The 20,586-nt window shown below is 45.0% G+C and overlaps 1 protein-coding gene across 1 annotated transcript in view; it reads left to right on the forward strand.

The window, feature by feature from the left end:
- The window catches only part of nampt2 (nicotinamide phosphoribosyltransferase 2), a 33,079-nt gene extending 18,354 nt beyond the window's left edge, over positions 1 to 14,725 (forward strand). Inside the window, exons 6-11 of the mRNA XM_055647595.1 lie at positions 1,507 to 1,637; positions 4,908 to 5,133; positions 8,654 to 8,773; positions 10,129 to 10,269; positions 10,891 to 11,016; positions 13,797 to 14,725. Coding sequence (XP_055503570.1) covers positions 1,507 to 1,637; positions 4,908 to 5,133; positions 8,654 to 8,773; positions 10,129 to 10,269; positions 10,891 to 11,016; positions 13,797 to 13,892 — 840 coding nt within the window. The 3' untranslated portion in view covers positions 13,893 to 14,725. The remainder of the gene's footprint in view (positions 1 to 1,506; positions 1,638 to 4,907; positions 5,134 to 8,653; positions 8,774 to 10,128; positions 10,270 to 10,890; positions 11,017 to 13,796) is intronic.
- Positions 14,726 to 20,586: the final 5,861 nt, after the last annotated feature.

Here is a 20,586-nt window from a genome sequence, read left to right on the forward strand (position 1 = left end):
TTATTGTAGTTTTCTGATGAATTTGTCCATTGTTTTCCGAATAATAATCAGGTTTTCTCAATCACCTTTCAATTTGACATTTCACATACACAGGAAAATGTCTTCCTCAATTCACTGCATGCAATTATGTCTAATGTGACCAAAAAAATGTAATGCATAAATGATATTATGAATGCCAAACTTTAATAAACTTAACATTTGTGCTTTTTGAATTGTGGAACAAGGCCAAGAGTTTTGGATTGAATGAGGTGTAATTACTAATCTGGTGTGCCATTAATAGACAATAGACAATAGACAATAGACAATAGACAATAGGTGCAGGAGTAGGCCATTCGGCCCTTCGAGCCAGCACCGCCATTCAATGTGATCATGGCTGATCATCCCCAATCAATTCCTGCCTTCTCCCCATATCCCCTGACTTCTATTTCGTTTGAACCTCGAGAGGTTCAAATGATAACAAACAAAATTGTATTGTATTGTATTTTTAAGAGCCCTATTCAGCTCTCTCTTGAAAGCTTCCAGAGAACCTGCCTCCACCGCCCTCTGAGGCAGAGAGCGTAACATTTTCAATATAACATATATTATATAACAATCATATAACAATACACCTAACATTTTCAGTTCAAAGCTGGGAAATTAGGTATGTTTTTGATCGTATCGTTCAGGAGCAATAGATAAATCGCACCTTCTAGGAGTGCATTGAAAACTTAAATCATTAGAATCTGCATTTTATCCATTGGTCGTTTTGAACAAGATGCATTTTAAAAGCAGCACAGTGGCCCACCAGGTAGAGTTGCTGCCCAACAGCGCCATAGACCTGGGTTCGATCCAGACCTCAGCTGCTGACTCTGTGGAGTAGGCATGTTCTCCCTGTGACGACGTGGGTTTCATAGAAACATAGAAAATAGGTGCAGGAGGAGGCCATTCGGCCCTTCGAGCCAGCACCGCCATTCATTGTGAATGAATGATCCCCCTTCAATGGATGAATGTATGAATGAATGAATGAATGGATGATTGAATGAATAAGTTTATTGGTCAAGTATTCACATACAAGGAATTTGCCTTGATGCCCAGCCCACAAATGACAACGACAGACAGTGACAGTTAGAAATGACACATAAAACATTAAACATTAATAATAAAACATTGTTGATTAAACATGGAATTAAATAAAATATCAGAGCAAAAGGAGGCTACAGATTTTTCGTTATTGAGTAGAGCTACTACTCGTGGGGAAAAAAGCAGTTTTTACGTCTGGCTGTGGCGTCTTTGACAGCCTGGACTCGCCTTCCAGATTGCTTGGCCTTTTGCCTGTCCTCTGCAGTAGGAGGGCCTGAGATATGTTCCCATTCTTTACATCACATCCCCATCCAGCCTGTCCACATCTGGTGCCTTAAATGTACGTATGATCGACGCAGCCGAAGCCTTGGGAAGTAAATGTTTGGAAAGTGTCCCGGTCTCCGGGTGAGCGTGTATTGATGGGTATGGTGTTTGCTTCCCTTGCAGTCTGCAGCTCTCGGAGGCGCGGCGCATCTGGTGAACTTCCAAAGCACAGACACGGTGGCAGGGCTGGTGTTGGCCCAACAGTTCTACAACTGCCGAATGGCCGGGTTTTCAATCCCTGCAGCAGAGCACAGGTAAGAAACATTTTGTTTTGTTTAGTTTTAAAGATACAGGCCCTTCGGCCCGCCGAGTCCGAGTCCGCGCCCGCCAGCGACCCCCGCGCACTATTATGGGGCTGTCCCACTGTACGAGCTAATTCAAGAGTTTCTCCCGAGTTTCCCCTGATTCGAAATTACGGTAATGGCCGCCCGTGGGTACTCGGGGCTCTCGTGGACATGTTTCAACATGTTGAAAAATCTTCACGAGTCTTCCCGAGCTTACCGCGTTTCCCGAGTACCTGCCGTTAGGAGTATGAGCCACTAAGGGACGTCCCAAGCTCCGACGTACCGTCAACGTACATACTACATGCTTACCACGAGCTTGATTTTTTTTTTTTTAAACTCGGGAGAGCTCTTGCAGTGGGACAAGTGGTACAGTGGGACAGCCCCATAACACTATCCTACACACACTAGGGACAATTTTACATTTACACCAAGCCAATTAACCTGCACGTCTTTGGAGTGTGGGAGGAAACGGAAGGTCTCGGAGAAAACCCGCGCAGGTCACGGGGAGAACGTACAAACTCCGTACAGACAGCACCCGCAGTTAGGATGGAACCCGGGTCTCTGGTGCAGTAAGGCAGCAACTCTACCGCTGCGCCACCGTGCGGGGGAGATCATCGTGCGATATTTGAAACTCCTGATTGTTTGTACAAGTTGCAATATGAAGTGATCAAACTGCACCAACAGATAACTGAAAAAATATATTCTAATAATGTGCTTATTATTTAATTAATGTCTTTAATATACTTATTTCTCTTGCGTTAGACACACGTTATGAAGGGTCCTGACATGGAACGTCACCTATCCTTGTTCTCCAGACATGCTGCCTCACCCACTGAATGACTGTAGGCGAGTGTGTGTGTGTGAGTAGTGTGCATGAGTGTGCAAGGGCGAGTGTGTGCACAACTGAATGTACAAGCACGTGTGAGTGGGCGAGTGTGAGTAAGTGTGATTGAATGTGTGTGCAAGTGAGTGTGTGTGAGTGAGTGTGTGCGAGAATTAGAGTGAGTGTGTCTGTGTGTGTGCGAGAGAGTGTGAGTGAGTGTGCGCGTGTGCTTTCTCTTGCAACATCCAACTTACTGTATACAGTTCTAGGAAAAAAGGCACAAAGTGCTGGAGTAACTCAGCGGGTAAGGCAACATCCCCAGAGAACATACACAGGTGATGTTTCAGGTTGGGACTCTTCTTCAGACTTAGCTGCTTTAACTTAATAGAAACATAGAAAATAGGTGCAGGAGGAGGCCATTCAGCCCTTCGTACCGCCATTCATTGTGATCATGGCTGATCGTCCCAAATCAATACCCTGTGCCTGCCTTCTCCCCATATCCCTTGATTCCACTAGCCCCTAGAGCTCTATCTAACTCTCTCTTAAATCCATCCAGTGAATTGGCCTCCACTGCCCTCTGTGGCAGGAAATTCCACAAATTCACAACTCTGGGTGGAAAAAGTTTTTTCTCACCTCAGTCTTAAATGGCCTCCCCTTTATTCTAAGACTGTGGCCCCTGGTTCTGGACTCACCCAACATTGGGAACTTTTTTCCTGCATCTCGCTTCTCCAGTCCTTTTATAATTTTATATGTTTCTATAAACCCTTCCCTCATCCTTCTAAACTCCAGTGAATACAAGCCTAGTCTTATCAATCTTTCCTCATATGACAGTCCCACCATCCCAGGGATCAATCCCGTGAACCTACGCTGCACTGCCTCAATCACAAGGATGTCCTTCCTCAAATTAGGAGACCAAAACTGTACGCAATACTCCAGATGTGGTCTCACCAGAGCCCTATACAACTGCAGAAGAACCTCTCTACTCCTATACTGAAATCCTCTTGTTACGAATGTTGGGAAAGTCAGTGAAATTAGAACAATTGCGATCATTCACAAAGTGCAGGTACAATAATCCTCACCGCAAAGTTATTACTATGCTTTACATGACCACAATAACACTTTATCACAGAGCTCTTTACTGATGAGACTCGTTTAGGTGCTTGGTTGCACTATATCCTGTATTTTTATTTACAGAATTACATTAAAAAAGCTCAAGAGATAATCCCTGCAAGCAGAATCCATTATTAATTTAAATGTATTCCTTAGCGCAGTGAAGTTTGCTTCCTTTTGATGTTAACAAATACATTTTCTACTTATTCTGCTGTACTTTTAATGTATATTTTATGATATTGTAACCAAGAATTTAGATGAACAATTATTTCTTCTACATTGACTACAAAGGTTATGCAGATTGCATGATACAATCAGTACCCCGTTCTCTTGACTCCGCTATCTTTAAGTGCTCTATCTAACTCTCTCTCTCCCGTATCTGAGGAAGGATGTGCTGGTGTTGGAGAGGGTCCAGAGGAGGTTGACGAGAACTATCCCGGGGATTAAAAGCGTTAACGTACGATGAACGGAACCTTTGACATCCTTATCTAAACTAATCAAGAACCTGTCAATCTCCGCTTTAAAAGTACCCAATAACTTGGCCTCCACAAAGCCCTGTCCCACAGTACGAGTTCATTCAAGAGCTCTCCCGAGTTTAAAAAAAAGTCAAACTCGTGGTAAGCACGGAGAATGAACGTAGCGGGTACGTCGGAGCTCGGGGACGTCTCTTAGCGGCTCGTAACGCTAACGGCAGGTACTCGGGAAAAGACTCGCTAACGGCAGGTAAGCTCGGGAAGACTCGTGAAGATTTCTCAACATGTTGAAAAATGTCCACGAGTGGCCATTACCGTAAATCTCCGAGTTCGAATCGGGGCAAACTCGGGAGAGCTCTTGGAATGAACTCGTACCGTGGGACAGGGCTTATAGCGGTCGGTGGCATTGAATTCCACAGATTCACCACCCTCTGGCTCAAGAAATTCCTCCTCGTCTTCATTCTAAAGGCACGTCTTTTTATTCCGAGTCTGCGCCCGCTGCCCCGACACCCTTCCACAAGTGGAAACATCCTCTCCACATCCACTACACTATATCCAGGCCTTTCTCTGTTTGGTAAGTTTCAATGAGGTGTCCCATCCCCCCCATCCTTCTAAACTCCAGCGAGTCCAGGCCCAGTGCGGTCAAACGCTCATCATACGTTAACCTGTTCATTCTCGTAAACCTCTCCAACGCCGCCACATCTCTCCTCGGCCACACGGGGCACAACCGCTTTCCTTTTTCATTTGAAAGTTGGAATCTGTTTGCGCCCATGCTTGGGGCGATGCATGTATGGACTTTGAAGACATTTGCCGTATGATTTGTTGCCTTTGCAGTACCATCATTGCATGGGGCAGGAGTCGGGAGAAGGATGCCTTCGAGTATTTGCTCCAACAGTTTCCGTGCAATCCCATTTCCGTCGTCAGTGACAGCTACGACATTTTCAATGCCTGTCGGCAGATCTGGGGAGGTGACCTGAAGGACAAAGTCATGCGACGGAACAAGGATTCCGTGCTCGTTATCCGACCCGACTCTGGCGACCCGGTCAAGACCGCCATTGAGGTACTTACCAGACTGAAAAAAGTTAAGGAATTATTGCCATGGTTGGCACTGGCTTTTGCACCCAATTTATAGACAATAGACATTCGGCACTTCGAGCCATCACGAGTGTATGGAACAAACTGCCACAGGAGGTAGTTGAGGGTGGGCCTGTCCCACCATTTAAGAAACTGTTAACACTCACAACAAGTCAAAGAAATTTCATCGACTACAGTATAATAACCGGGAAAAAATTAATATTAAAATTTTGGAAAGGCCCTACGACCCCCACCATTAAAATATGGATTGTGGAAATGTCGGAGACCCTATATCTAGAAAGAATTTGACTTGTCTTAATGGACAAACAAGAACTTTTTGATAAAATATGGGCTCCATTCATTAATTATCTGACGGGATAGACTGGCCCGGCATGAAAACCCAACTGAAACTTGAACTTGGGATTAGATGAAAAGTCATATTTTATAATCTACGAACCTATCTCAAATGACGTATTATAAGTAATCCATTCCATCTTTTTTGTTCTTTTTTTGATATTTGTAACTTTTCTCTCTCTTTCTCTTTTTCTATATTAAAAAAACCCACTAGAAGTAGGTAATTGATAATTGAAAATATTAATAATGTATGACTGATGTATATGAAACGTTGTTTCACTATAATATGCAACTATACTTTATAATATGTCTACTTCTAATAAAAAATATATATTTAAAAAAAAATTAAAAAAATAAACTGTTAGACAGGTACCTGCAAAGAGTAGGAGTAAACGGGTCCTTTTCACAATGGCAGGCAGTGACTAGTGGGGTACCCCAAGGCTCAGTACTGGGACCCCAGCTATTTACAATATATATTAATGATCTGGATGAGGGAATTGAAGGCAATATCTCCAAGTTTGCGGATGACACTAAGCTGGGGGGCAGTGTTAGCTGTGAGGAGGATGCTAGGAGACTGCAGGGTGACTTGGATAGGCTGGGTGAGTGGGCAAATGTTTGGCAGATGCAGTATAATGTGGATAAATGTGAGGTTATCCATTTTGGTGGCAAAAACAGGAAAGCAGACTATTATCTAAATGGTGGCCGATTGGGAAAGGGGGAGATGCAGCGAGACCTGGGTGTCATGGTACACCAGTCATTGAAGGTAGGCATGCAGGTGCAGCAGGCAGTAAAGAAAGCGAAGGGTATGTTAGCTTTCATTGCAAAAGGATTTGAGTATAGGAGCAGAGAGGTTCTACTGCAGTTGTACAGGGTCTTGGTGAGACCACACCTGGAGTATTGCGTACAGTTTTGGTCTCCAAATTTGAGGAAGGACATTATTGCCATAGAAGGAGTGCAGAGACGGTTCACCAGACTGATTCCTGGGATGTCAGGACTGTCTTATGAAGAAAGACTGGATAGACTTGGTTTATACTCTCTAGAATTTAGAAGATTGAGAGGGGATCTTATAGAAACTTACAAAATTCTTAAGGGGTTGGACAGGCTAGATGCAGGAAGATTGTTCCCGATGTTAGGGAAGTCCAGGACAAGGAGTCACAGCTTAAGGATAAAGGGGAAATCCTTTAAAACCGAGATGAGAAGAACTTTTTTCACGCAGTGAGTGGTGAATCTCTGGAACTCTCTGCCACAGAGGGTAGTTGAGGCCAGTTCATTGGCTATATTTAAGAGGGAGTTAGATGTGGCCCTTGTGGCTAAGGGGATCAGGGGGTATGGAGAGAAGGCAGGTACGGGATACTGAGTTGGATAATCAGCCATGATCATATTGAATGGCGGTGCAGGCTCGAAGGGCCGAATGGCCTACTCCTGCACCTAATTTCTATGTTCTATGTTTCTATGTACATGGATAGGACGGTTTTGGAGGGATATGGATCAAATGCTGGTAGGTGGGACTAGTGTATCTGGGACATGTTGGCCGGTGTGGGCAGGTTGAGCCGAAGGGCCTACTTCCACGCAGTATCACTCTATGACTATTATTGGCTGATGCCCACCTTCTGCACTAAACTCCCTGACTGATGAAGGCCAACATGCCTAAAGCCTTCTTCACTAATCTTTTCATCTGCAGCACTGCCTTCAAGAAACTGTACCTGTGCTCTGTGACCCATCTGCTCCACAATACTCCCCAGGGCCCTGTCATTCACGGTGAAGGTACTGCCATGGTATGACTTCCCAAAACCTTGTATTTATTTATCTCCATTTGCCATTCTTCGGCCCACTTGCCGAAGATTGCATTGTAATCCTTGATAGCCACCCTCACCGTCCAGATACAGCCTATTTTAGTGCCATCGTCAAACCTCCTGATCATGCCTTAGTTCTAGTTCAGTTTAGAGATGCAGCACGGAAACAGGGCCTTCATCCCACGAGTCCGTCCCCGTACACTAGCACTATCCTACACACACAAGGGACAATTTACAAGCCAATTAACCTACAAACCTGTACGTCTTTGGAGTGTGGGAGGAAACCGGAGCACCCGGAGAAAACCCACGCGGGTCACAGGGAGAGCGTAGAAACTCCGTACAGACAGCGCCCGTAGTCAGGATCGAACCCAGGTCTCTGGCGCTGTGAGGCAGCAACTCTACCGCTGTGCCACCGTGCATTCTGTAACAAAAGAGACGCAAGTTGTTTTTCTATGTTTTCTTTTCCTGTCAGAGTCTGTAGAGGAGTAGATAGCTCTGGGAAATGGGCCATTTGTCACTTTGAGCATCAGCTTATAAAGTTTGCTTTGTTTCAATCTAGTTATGTATCACAACCCCAAGATCTGGAGAGCAGTTTTTACTGCACTAGTGGGGCTATTTCATCTGTACCAATGGATTGCTCGAGAGCATTAATTTGTGCCCATTGGAGAGATTTTATGTTCTAGCCTCAATGTTGTATAAAAGTTTAGACTTCACAATCTCATTTCACACTACCGTTGTGTAATGGTAACGTTTCTGAAACAGCCCCAGATCCATTGACTCCATCAACGTATCACATTGCCTCGGCAAGGCCACCAGCATAATCAAGGACCAGTCTTACCCCTGTGATTACTGTATGTGCCTGATTGTTGGAGAGATACATTAGACAATAGGTGCAGGAGTAGGCCATTCAGCCCTTCGAGCCAGCACTGCCATTCAATGTGATCATGGCTGATCATCCCCAACCAGTACCCCATTCCTGCCTTCTCCCCATATCCCCTGACTCTGCTATTTTTAAGAGCCCTATCTAGCTCTCTCTTGAAAGCATCCAGAGAAACAGCATCCAGCATACAGCATGGAAACAGGCCCTTCGGCCCACTGAGTCCACTTCTATGTTATCCCACTTTCTCATCCACTCCCTACACACCAGCATCAATGTTACAGAGGGCCAAATACCCAACAGACCCGCACGTCCTTGGAATGTTGGAGGAGACCAGAGCACCCGGAGATGCAGCATGGATGAGATGTAGCTAAGATGACGTGCATATTTTTATATAAGTTATCACAAATCTGAAAGGCTGCAGTTTAAATCATTCTTCCGCCATGGATCACCTGACGTCATTTTTTTTTTCCTACCTGCAGGTTCTGAGAATTCTGGAAGAAGTCTTTGGAAGCACTCCCAACAGCCTGGGATATAAGACGTTGCCAGCCTACATCCGACTCTTTCTGGGAGATGCTATCAACCTGGGTTCCATAGAAGAAGTGCGTGAATTTTGTTGCAGTGGCATAGAAAGGAACTGCAGATGCTGGTTTATTCCAAAGTTGGACACAAAGTGCTGGAGTAACTCAGGCAGGGTCCGGGCAGCATCTCTGGAGAAAATTGATAGGGGATGTGTCGGGTCAGGAAGCCTTCTTCAGACGGAAACATTTGTTCTCACAGAGTTGTGAGTCTGTGGAATTCTCTGCCTCAGAGGGCGGTGGAAGCCGTTACTCTGGATACTTTCAAGAGAGAGCTAGATAGGGCTCTTAAAGATAGCGGAGTCAGGGGATATGGGGAGAAGGCAGAGGCGGGGTACTGATTAGGGATGATCAGCCATGATCACATTGAATGGGGGTGCTGGCTCAAAGGGCCAAATGGCCTACTCCTGCACCTATTGTCTATTGTCTATTGAATAGGATCGGAGATATAAGGTCTTCACAACCTGCTGGCATTGGATGCTTGTTTGAAAGACCCAATATTTGAATTTGGAAGTACCTGAGGTGAGACCGTCTCCCAATGTTTTGTACGTCCAAAATGACTACTTGGCCGAAGAAGGCAATTACTGCTCTGAGGAAGGGTCCTGACCCGAAACATCACTTATCCATGGTCTTCAGAGAGGCTGCCTGACTAGCTTTAGTTTAGTTTAGAGATAAAGTGTGGAAACAGGCCGTTTGGCCCACCAAGTCCGTGCTGACCATCGATCCCCGCACATTAACCCTGTCCTAAAAGCACCGGCGACAATTTAAAGCCCTGTCCCACTGTACAAGTTCATTCAAAGAGTTCTCCCGAGTTTGCCCTGATTCGAACTCGGAGATTTACGGTAACGGCCACTCGTCGGTACTCGGGGCTCTCGTGGACATTTTTCAACATGTTGAAAAATCTTCACGAGTCTTCCCGTGCCTACCGCGTTTCCCGCGTACCTGCCGTTAGCGTTACGAGCCGCTAAGAGACGTCCCCGAGCTCCAACGTACCCGCTGCGTTCATTCTACATGCCTACCACGAGTTTGATTTTTTTTTTAAACTCGGGAGAGCTCTTGAATGAACTCGTACAGTGGGACAGGGGCATTACAGTTATACCAAGCCACAAACCTGCACGTCCTTGGAGCGTGGGAGGAAACCGGAGATCCCGGAGAAAACCCACGCAGGTCACGGAGAGCACATACAAACTCCGTACAGACGGCACCCGTAGTCGGGATCGAACCCGGGTCTCTGGGACGGTAAGACAGCATCAGCACCAAAGTTACTCCAGCGTTGTGTGAATCATGTTTTTCAGTGTTTTGTGTTCATTCGGGTCACCAATGGAGGAAGTTCCACACATATGGTGAATGTAAAGCCTGGCTATTGTTTTGCTTTCCAGATCCTAATAGCTTTGAAGAAGGAACACTGGAGCACTGAGAACCTAGCGTTTGGGTGCGGAGGTGCACTCCTGCAAAAGCTGAACAGAGACACCTTGAACTGCTCTTACAAATGCAGTTACGTTGAACAAAATGGAAAAGGGGTAAAGATAAGTGTATTGTAGATTTGAGATACGAACGATCAGAAACCAGGGAGTATAGTTAGTGCGAATGGTCAAGCAAGGGACCGTCAGTTTGAATGGCCCCTTGAGAATGCAGAGTGGGTTATAATGAGAGGGGTTACTCCTTATCCTAAATGGCTTACTCCTTATTCTTAAACTGTGGCCCCTGGTTCTGGACTCCCCCATTGGGAACATGTTTCCTGCCTCTAGCGTGTCCAAACCCTTAACAATCTTATATGATTCAATGATATACCCTCTCATTCTTCTAAACTCCAGAGTGTACAAGCCCAGCTTCTCCATTCTCTCAGCATATGACAGTCCCGCCATCCCGGGAATTAACCTTGTAAACCTACGCTGCACTCCCTCAATAGCAAGAATGTCCTTCCTCAAATGAGGGGAACAAAACTGCACACAATACTCCTGGTGTGTTCTCACTAGGGCTCTGTACAACTGCAGAAGGACCTCTTTGCTCCTATATTCGACTTCTCTTGTTATAAACTTGTTAATCTTGTTATTAACTCGCTAATCAAATATGCGACAGTGGCAGTCGGCGGCACTTGATCTTAATCCCTCATTTAATTACTTTGTGTGCTTTATAATTAGCTGGATGTCTACAAACAGCCAGTGACTGACCCGGCCAAAGTTTCGAAGAAGGGCCGACTAATCTTGCGGAGAAATCCGGATGGAATCATTGAAACGGTGGAGGAAGGGAAGGGCAATCCGGAGGAGGTATGAGCCCAGGGAAGACTTTCCGCCTCACATTCTCTTTTCACTAACAATCATAGTCATAGAGTGATACAGTGTGGAAACAGGCCCTTCGGCCCAACTTGCCCACAGCAGCCAACATGTCCCAGCTACACATAGTCCCACCTGCCTGCGTTTGGGTCTTATCCCTCCAAACCTGTCCTATCCATGTACCTGTCTAACTGTTTCTTAAACGTTGGGATAGTCCCAGCCTCAACTACCTCCTCTGGCAGCTCGTTCCATACACCCACCATCCTTTGCGTGAAAAGGATACCCCTCAGATTTCTATTAAATCTATTCCCCCTTCACCTTAAACCTACAGTATGTCCTCTGGTCCTCGATTCATATCTTTATGAATGGAGGTTGGAGTAGAGAAATAGGAGAAGCAGATGGTAAAGGTTGATCTGAAAAAGGGTCCCGACCCTTAATGGACAAAGTGTGCAGGATAAAACTAGTGGACGGGTGATCCAGAACAAGGGGTCACAGAACAAGGGGTCACAGAACAAGGGGTCACAGAACAAGGGGTCACAGAACAAGGGGTCACAGAACAAGGGGTCACAGAACAAGGGGTCACAGAACAAGGGGTCACAGAACAAGGGGTCACTGAACAAGGGGTCACAGAACAAGGGGTCACAGAACAAGGGGTCACAGAACAAGGGGTCACAGAACAAGGGGTCACAGAACAAGGGGTCACAGAACAAGGGGTCACAGAACAAGGGGTCACAGAACAAGGGGTCACAGAACAAGGGGTCACAGAACAAGGGGTCACAGAACAAGGGGTCGCAGTTTAAGGATAAGGGGGAAATCTTTTAGGACCAAGATGAGGACATTTTTTTTTTTCACATCTGTAGAATTCTCTGCCACAGAAGGTAGTTTAGGCCATAGTTCATTGGCTATATTTAAGAGGAGGTTAGATGGGGCCCTGGTGGTAAAGGGATCAAGGGGGAAGGAGAGAAGGCAGGTACAGGATACTGAGTTGGATGATCAGCCATGATCATATTGAATGGCGGTGCAGGCTCGAAGGGCCGAATGGCCTACTCCTGCACCTATTTTCTATGTTTCTATGATCACAGGTCGGCGTGGCCTCGACGAGCTGCCTGTGAGAGAGGAACTACAGAAGACCCAGCGTGGGTGGACCTCTGTGGGGAGGGGGGGGGTGAAGAGGAATGGGGACCCACCCTGGGGGGCCGCCATGGGGGGGGGGGGGGGTAAATTTGTAACCTATTTAAGCACCCTTTATGGGCAACTATTTGCCAGCAAAGAATTTCACTGACCTCGTTATGTGACAATAAAGCATTCAATTCAATTCAATTCAATTCAATGAAGGGCCTGTATTTTTACACAAAACCAAATGAAATTAAACTCAATTAGGCCTCGATGACCCCACACGACTTGCCTCTCAGTGCTGTCAGATGTGGCGATCCTTTACGGTGAGAGAGGAAAGATTGAATATGAACTTGAGGAGTACGTTCTTCACACAGAGGGTGGTGGGTATTTAGAACGAGCTGATAGAGGAGATAGTCGAGGCAGGTACCATAACAACATAAAAGACATTCGGATAGGTCCATGGACAGGAAAGGTTTGGAGGGATCTGGGTGAAATGCGGGCAAATGGGACGAGCTTAGATGGGGCATCTTGGTGGGCGTGTTGCAGTTGGGCCAATGGGCCTGGTTCCACACTGTATCGCAGGTAAAGACAATTCAGCTTGTATAAAATAATTCCAAGATTAATGATTGACCTAAGCAAATAAAAGGCTTTTAATAATGTTGAATTTATCTCTAAGTTAAGGTGGGGGTGGGTGGGGGCACAGAGGCACAGCTGTAGACCTGCTGCATCCCAGCGCCAGAGTCCCAGGTTCGATCCTGACTTCAGTTGCGATCTGTGCAGAGTTTGCACGATCTCCCTGTGACCACGTGAGTTGATCTGGTTTCCTCTCGCATCCCAAAGAGGTGCGGGTTTGTAGGTTAATTGGCTTAAGTAAATTTCCCCTAGTGTGTAGGATGTGAGAGTGGGATAAGATAGAACTAGTGTACGAGTGATCGCTGGTCGGCGTGGACTTGGTGGTCCAAAGACCCTGTTTCCATGCTGTATCTCTAAATTTAAATTAAACTAAATGGGGCCTTTGGCCCACCCGAATCCACGCTGATCACTGATCCCCTCACACTAACACTATTCCACACACACACCAGGGAAAATTTACAATTTACCAAGCCAATTAATCTACAAGCCTGCACGTCTTTGGAGTGTGGGAGGATAGAAACATAGAAACATAGAAATTAGGTGCAGGAGTAGGCCATTCGGCCCTTCGAGCCTGCACCGCCATTCAATATGATCACGGCTGATCATCCAACTCAGTATCCCGTACCTGCCTTCTCTCCATACCCTCTGATCCACTTAGCCACAAGGGCCACATCTAACTCCCTCTTAAATATAGCCAATGAACTGGCCTCAACTACCCTCTGTGGCAGAGAGTTCCAGAGATTCACCACTCTCTGTGTGAAAAATGTTCTTCTCATCTCGGTTTTAAAGGATTTCCCCCTTATCCTTAAGCTGTGACCCCTTGTCCTGGACTTCCCCAACATCGGGAACAATCTTCCTGGATACTGGAGATCCCAGAGAAAACCCACCCATATCACGGGGAAAACGTACAAACTCCGTGCAGACAGCACCCCTAGTCGGGATCGAACCCGGGAATCTGGCGCTGTGAGGCAGCAACTCTACTGCTGCGCCACCAGATAGTAAATGCTAAACGTATATTTTTACAGGACCTCTTGGTTGCTGTTTTTGAAAACGGGATCGTACTCCAGGACTACACACTCGACAAGGTTCGAGAAAATGCAAAGCTCCATCCAGCCTGTTGACCTGCAGTGGCGTGAGCAGGCGAGAGAACTGCCCGATAAAATCTGTTAACCGGTGATTCACCTTCAACAACAAAAATGCAGTTGTCTGGAAGTACTAACTATCGAACTGTGGGGCTGCTTTAACAAACAGAGTCAGAAACCAGCAAAGATTACAGTTAGTGATTTTCACCAACCCACCCAAAGAAACGAGACGAGTTTGAAGATTTCATGTGTAAAATTATTCAGTTAAAAACTCAAAACCATAGCATGTTTTATTAAAATTTTGATAAATCAGACGTGTAATGTTTGACTGAAGAAACAAAAGTAGTTTGAAGATTTCATGAGTAAAATTATTGAGTAAAAACTCAAAACCATAACATGTTTTAGAGCAATTTTGATAAACTTGACGTAATGTTTCACTGTCGACAAAAAATGCTGGAGAAACTCAGCGGGTGAGGCAGCATCTATGGGGGAAAAGGAGTAGGCGACGTTTTGGGTCGAGAACCTTCTTCGTAGTCGAAGGGAGGTCGAAGGAGGTCATCTTCACTCTCCACTATTCGGTGTCCAATTATCCCGAAGTTAGTTGTAGCTAGTCGAAGCTGGTCTTCAACATAGTCGAAGGAGGTCTTCAACATGTAATTTTTTCAAACTTTTCTAAACTTGCCAATTAGGTCGCCCAAGTGGGACAGCCCCTTAACTATATACGGCATGCTGGTCTGTGCTGTTTCCTAACATCACAAACCATGTTTGACCTATGCCCCACACCTGGGCAGCACGGTGGCACAGCGGTAGAGTTGCTACCCCTCAGTGCCAGACACCCAAGTTTGATCCTGTGCGGAGTTTGTACAGTACGTCCTCCCCGTGACCTGCGGGAGTTTTCTCCGGGAGCCCCGGTTTCCTTCCGCACTCCAAAGATGTACATGTTTGTAGGTTAATTGGCTTGGTAAAATTGTCAATTGTTCCCAGTGTTAATGTGTGGGGATCGCTTGTCGGCGCGGACTCAGTGGGCCGTAGGACCTGTTTACGCACTGTATCTCCAAACTAAGCTAAACCTGATTGATTTTTAAGCACATTCTAATTTAACATTCCATTGACCATCTTTAAATCTAATGGTTGAAATATATAATTGGTTCTATTATGGCAGTTTGCAAAGAGATATCACCCTGAAAATTTCCTCTCATAGATAATTATTTCTTGTCTTTATCAAAAGGGTTTATACATTGAAGTTTTGTTTTCTTTACAATTTAGGGACGGCACAGTACTGCAGCGGGTAGAGCTGCTGCCTTGCACTGCCTGACCTTGGACGCTGTCCGTGTGGAGTTTGCACGTTCTCCCTGCGACCGGGTGGGTTCCCTCCTGTTCCCACCCACACCCCAATGACGTGAGGATTTGTCCGTTAATTGTAGCCTCTGCAAACTGCCTCTAGTGTTGGGGAGTGAACGAGAAAGTGATGACTGACAATGAATAAGTTTATTGACCAAGTATGTTCACATACAAGGAATTTGCCTTGGTGCTCCGCTCGCAAGTAACAACACGACACACAGTAAACAATTTAGAATGACACATAAAACATTAAACATTACGAATAAAACATTATACTTTAAACATGCGAATGAAATAAAATACCAGTGGAAACTCCAGACTTGGTTATTGAGTCGAGCTACTGCTCGAGGAAAAAAGCTGTTTTTATGTCTGGCTGTGGCAGCTTTGACAGTAGGATAACAAAGAACTAGCGTGAAAGGGTGATCGATGGTCGGCATGGACTCAATAAGCCGAAGTGCCTGATTCCATGCTGTATCTCTAAACGAAGCCACAATCATTCTTTCATGACTTTTTGAGAATGGAAAAAGAAATAGCTTTTAACCATCCGTGGAAGTTTGATTTGTTGCAGTACTGGAGAAATAATTTCATTCTCCATATATTGGGTCTAGATTAATAGTTAAAACACCGATTCCACTTAACGTCACTGCTCTGGGTAAAGAAAGAATTCTGGTTAAGAATGGTTTAATAACACTTGCTGAATCCTCATCTTTTTTATGTGTCACAGCAATTGATGATTCCGTGAAATACGCACAAAACAAACCGTTTCAATGGTGAAAGCTTGAATAATGACCCATGAAGAAAATCACTTCCCTTTAATGAAAGCTCGGTAACAATGCAGAGGCTGCGTATATTTTAAACGTGATAGAAGCAGAATTAGGCCCATCAAGTCCACCCCGCCATTCAATCATGGCTGATCTATCTCTCCACCCTAACCCCATTCCCCTGCCTTCTGCCAACAACCCTTGCAACCCGTACAAATAAATAATCTATCTATCTCTGCCTTAAAAGTATCCATTGATTCAAGACTGCGGACAATACAGCTCACCCCCTCCATGACACACTGGTCAACCTGAGGAGCACCTTCAGCAACAGACTGGTTCCACCAATTTAAATTGTCCTCGTGTGTGTAGGATAGCGTTAATGCGCGGGGATGGCTGGTCGGTGCTGACCCGGTGGGCCAAAGGGCCTGTTTCAGCGCTGTATCTCTAAACTAAACAAAACTGAACTAAAATGCTGTTGCTATCTAGTTTCCATTGATTATTACCCAAGTAACTTTAATGTTCCCTTATGCAGGATTTTTCTCAGTCATGGAAAAGCTGCAAGAGATAAGTTAGATTAGTAAGAGACAGCTTTGGAAATTAAAAAACCGGGTCTGTTTAAATAATAGGCGTTAATATGAGAGCAATCATTCCAGGCTCAGTGTCTTAGCAACCGAACTGTTCAGGCACATGATGCTTAATCTACTTCCTTGCATTCCTGCAGTGAGCAACTATTGATGGACCCTTTACCCTGAGGGCCGCGTTGTGATAAATACCAAAGCTTACAAGCGCATGATGTGAAGAAGGCCATCTATTCAGACCTTTGTCAGTAACTAACAGAGCGGCATCTGCAATGCCATTGTAACAAAATGGAGGTAGACTATTAAATGTCAAAGACGGAGGGCATAGCTTTAAGGTGAGAGGGGCAAAGTTTAAAGGAGATGTGTGGGGCAAGTGGGTGTCTGTAACACACTGTCAGGGATGGTGGTTGGGGCAGATACAATAGTGGCGTTCAAAACGCAATTACATAGGCACGTGAATATGCAGGGAATGGAGGAATATGGATCACGGACAGGCAGATGAGATCAGTTTATCGTGGCATCGTGTTCGACACAGACACTGTGGGGTGAAAGGACTACTGCTGTGCTAAACTCTCCTATGTTCTATTCCAATGGCAATTGAGGCATGCAGGGAGGGGAGGGATATGAATGTGCAAGCAGAAATCACTTTAACTTGCCATTAAGTTGAGCACAGACATTGTGGGCTGAAGGGCCTGTTTCTGTGCTGTACTGTTCTCTATGGTCTATATAATTTTCTATTAAGTCGCTGTAATTCCAGTGAATCAGAAAGTTAGACCAAAGGGGAAATTTGGCCAATCATCTCCACCCTGTTGGGCATTTACAGAAGTGACAATAGACAATAGACAATAGGTGCAGGAGTCGGCCATTCGGCCCTTCGAGCCAGCACCGCCATTCAATGTGATCATGGCTGATCATCCCCGATCAGAACACCATTTCTGCCTTCTCCCCATATCCCCTGACTCCGCTATTTTTAAGAGCCCTATCTAGCTCTCTCTTGAAAGCATCCAGAGAACCTGCCTCCACCTCCCTCTGAGGCAGAGAATTCCACAGACTCACAACTCTCTGTGAGAAAAAGTGTTTCCTCGTCTCCGTTCTAAATGGCTTACTCCTTATTCTTAAACTGTGGCCCGAGCTGCAGATAAACTTTATAGATTTAGATACAGCATGGAGACAGCTGCTTCAGCCCACCGGGTTCCCAAGTTGATCACTCGTCCACACTAGTTCCATGTAATTCCAATGTAATTTGAGTAGGGATGTAATGTTAAAATTGTACAAGGCATTGGTGAGGCCAATTCTGGAGTATGGTGTACAATTTTGGTTGCCTAATTATAGGAAGGATGTCAACAAAATAGAGAGAGAGTACAGAGGAGATTTACTAGAATGTTGCCTGGGTTTCAGCAACTAAGTTACAGAGAAAGGTTGAACAAGTTAGGGCTTTATTCTTTGGAGCGCAGAAGGTTAAGGGGGGACTTGATAGAGGTCTTTAAAATGATGAGAGGGATAGACAGAGTTGACGTGGATAAGCTTTTCCCACTGAGAGTAGGGAAGATTCAAACAAGGGGCCATGACTTGAGAATTAAGGGACTGATGTTTAGGGGTAACATGAGGGGGAACTTCTTTACTCAGAGAGTGGTGGCTGTGTGGAATGAGCTTCCAGTGAAGGTGGTGGAGGCAGGTTCGTTTTTATCATTTAAAAATAAATTGGATAGTTATATGGACGGGAAAGGTATAAATGGGGTTATGGTCTGAACGCAGGTGTGTGGGACTAGGGGGGAATACGTGTTCGGCACGGACTACAAGGGTTGAGATGGCCTGTTTCCGTGCTGTAATTGTTATATGGTTATATGTTATCTCACTTTCACATCCAATTGCTAAGCTAAGGGCAATTACTGAGGCGAAATGAATTCACCTACAAACCCTCACGTCTTTGGGAAGTGGGGGGAAACCGGAGCACCTCCTACGTGGAGAACGTTCAAAACCCCACACAGACTACAGATCCCTGCCTCAGAGGGCGGTGGAGGCCGGTTCTCTGGATACTTTCAAGACAGAGCTAGATAGGGCTCTTAAAAATAGCGGAGTCAGGGGATATGGGGAGAAGGCAGGAACGGGGAACTGATTTAGGATGATCAGCCTTGATCACATTGAATGGCGGTGCTGGCTCGAAGGGCCAAATGGCCTACTCCTGCACCTATTGTCTATTGTCTATTATCCCGAGGTCAGGATCGAACCTGGGTCTCTGGCGCTGTGAGGCAGCAACTCTACACCCTGCAGCCACCACGCCACACAAGTGGTCTTGACTTGGAAATGTATGAAATAATCCTATATTTGACATCAGTGAACCTGAATCTCTGAACAGCACTGAGTACCTTCACCAAGAAGTGCCTCACTACCAACATCTCAAGGACAATTAGGGATGGGTAATGATAGACGACACAAAGTGTTGGGGTAACTCAGCAGGTCAGGCAGCACCGCTGGAAACTGGCTGTAGGTGGGCGGGAAGAAAGAAAGGTGGACGAGAGGGATGCTGCCTGACCCACTGAGTTACTCCAGTACTTTGTATCCTTTTTTTTGTAAACCAGCATCTGCAGTTCCTTGTTTCTCCATGAATAATGACTGGTTGCCTTTCCTTAGATGCCCAGATAACAAGAAATTAATAAATACATTATTAAAAATATCAATAAATGTAACATTTTTTTTCCCCTGTGAATTAATATTTTAGTTTTTGGTTATATAAGGATATGGAATTTCAATTTTTCCCAATTAGAAATAATACAGTTTCATTTATTTGCACTATATATTCTGTATTAAAATGTAACTATTGAAATCCATTCATCACATTACGTCAATTTTGAAGGCTGTGATAACACCATTTCCATATTTTAACTTCCATGTTTTAGCTCACAATAATTGATTTGTTCAAGTTTTAAAACTTGCAGCAAGTTTGTGAAGGAAGGTTTCTTTGTAATGTTCCTAATTTCAATGTGTGATGGAAAGCACATTTAATTCTGTGAGACTCTGAATTTAAAAAAAAAAAATCGTAATAAATATGGCCATTAGTGTGAGGGAATTTTACTGAGATCATAAATCATATGAACAATGGATTGAGCTTAATAATTCTTATCATGAATAATAGAAACTGATAAAGCATGTAATGTTAAAAAATAAGTAAAATGAAAACTTCTTAATACTGTAGTCATAGAATCATAGACTGATACAGTGCAGAAACAGGCCCTTCAGCCCAACTTGCCCACACCGGCCAATATGTCCCGACTACACAAGTCCCACCTGCCCACGTTTGGTTCATATCCCTCCAAAACTGTCCTATCAATGTACCTGTCTAACTGTTTCTTAAATGTTGGGATAGTCCCAGCCTCAACTACCTCCTCTGGCAGCTTGTTCCATACACCCACCACCCTTTGTGTGAAAATGTTACCCCTCAGATTCCTATTAAATCTTTTCCCCTTCACCTTAAACCTGTGTCCTCTTGTCCTTGATTCACCTACTCTGGGCAAGAGACTCTGTGCATCTACCCAATCAATTCCTCTCATGATTTTATTCACCTCAATATGATCACCCCTCATCCTCCTGCGCTCCAAGGAATAGGGACCCAGCCTACTCAACCTCTCCCTATAGCTCAGACCCTCTAGTCCTGGCAACATCCTCATAAATCTTCTCTGTACCCATTCAAGCTTGACAATATCTTTCCTATAACACGGTGCCCAGAACTGAACACAATACTCCAATACTCAAATACATCACCAATGTCTTATACAACTGCAACATGACCTCCCAACTTCTATACTCAATACTCTGACTGATGAAGGCCAATGTGCCAAACGCCTTATCCACATGCGACTCCACCTTCAAGGAACCATGCACCTGCACTCTTAGATCCCTCTGCTCTACAACACTCCCCCAGAGCTCTACCATTCACTGTGTAGGTTCTGCCCATGTTATACGTCACAAAATAAAAACACCTCACCCTTCTCTGTACTTAATTCCATCAACCATTCCTCTGCCTACCTGGCCAATCGATCCAGATCCTGCTGCAAT

This window comes from Leucoraja erinacea, chromosome 16, assembly GCF_028641065.1.
Source record: "Leucoraja erinacea ecotype New England chromosome 16, Leri_hhj_1, whole genome shotgun sequence".
Lineage (NCBI taxonomy): Eukaryota > Metazoa > Chordata > Chondrichthyes > Rajiformes > Rajidae > Leucoraja > Leucoraja erinaceus.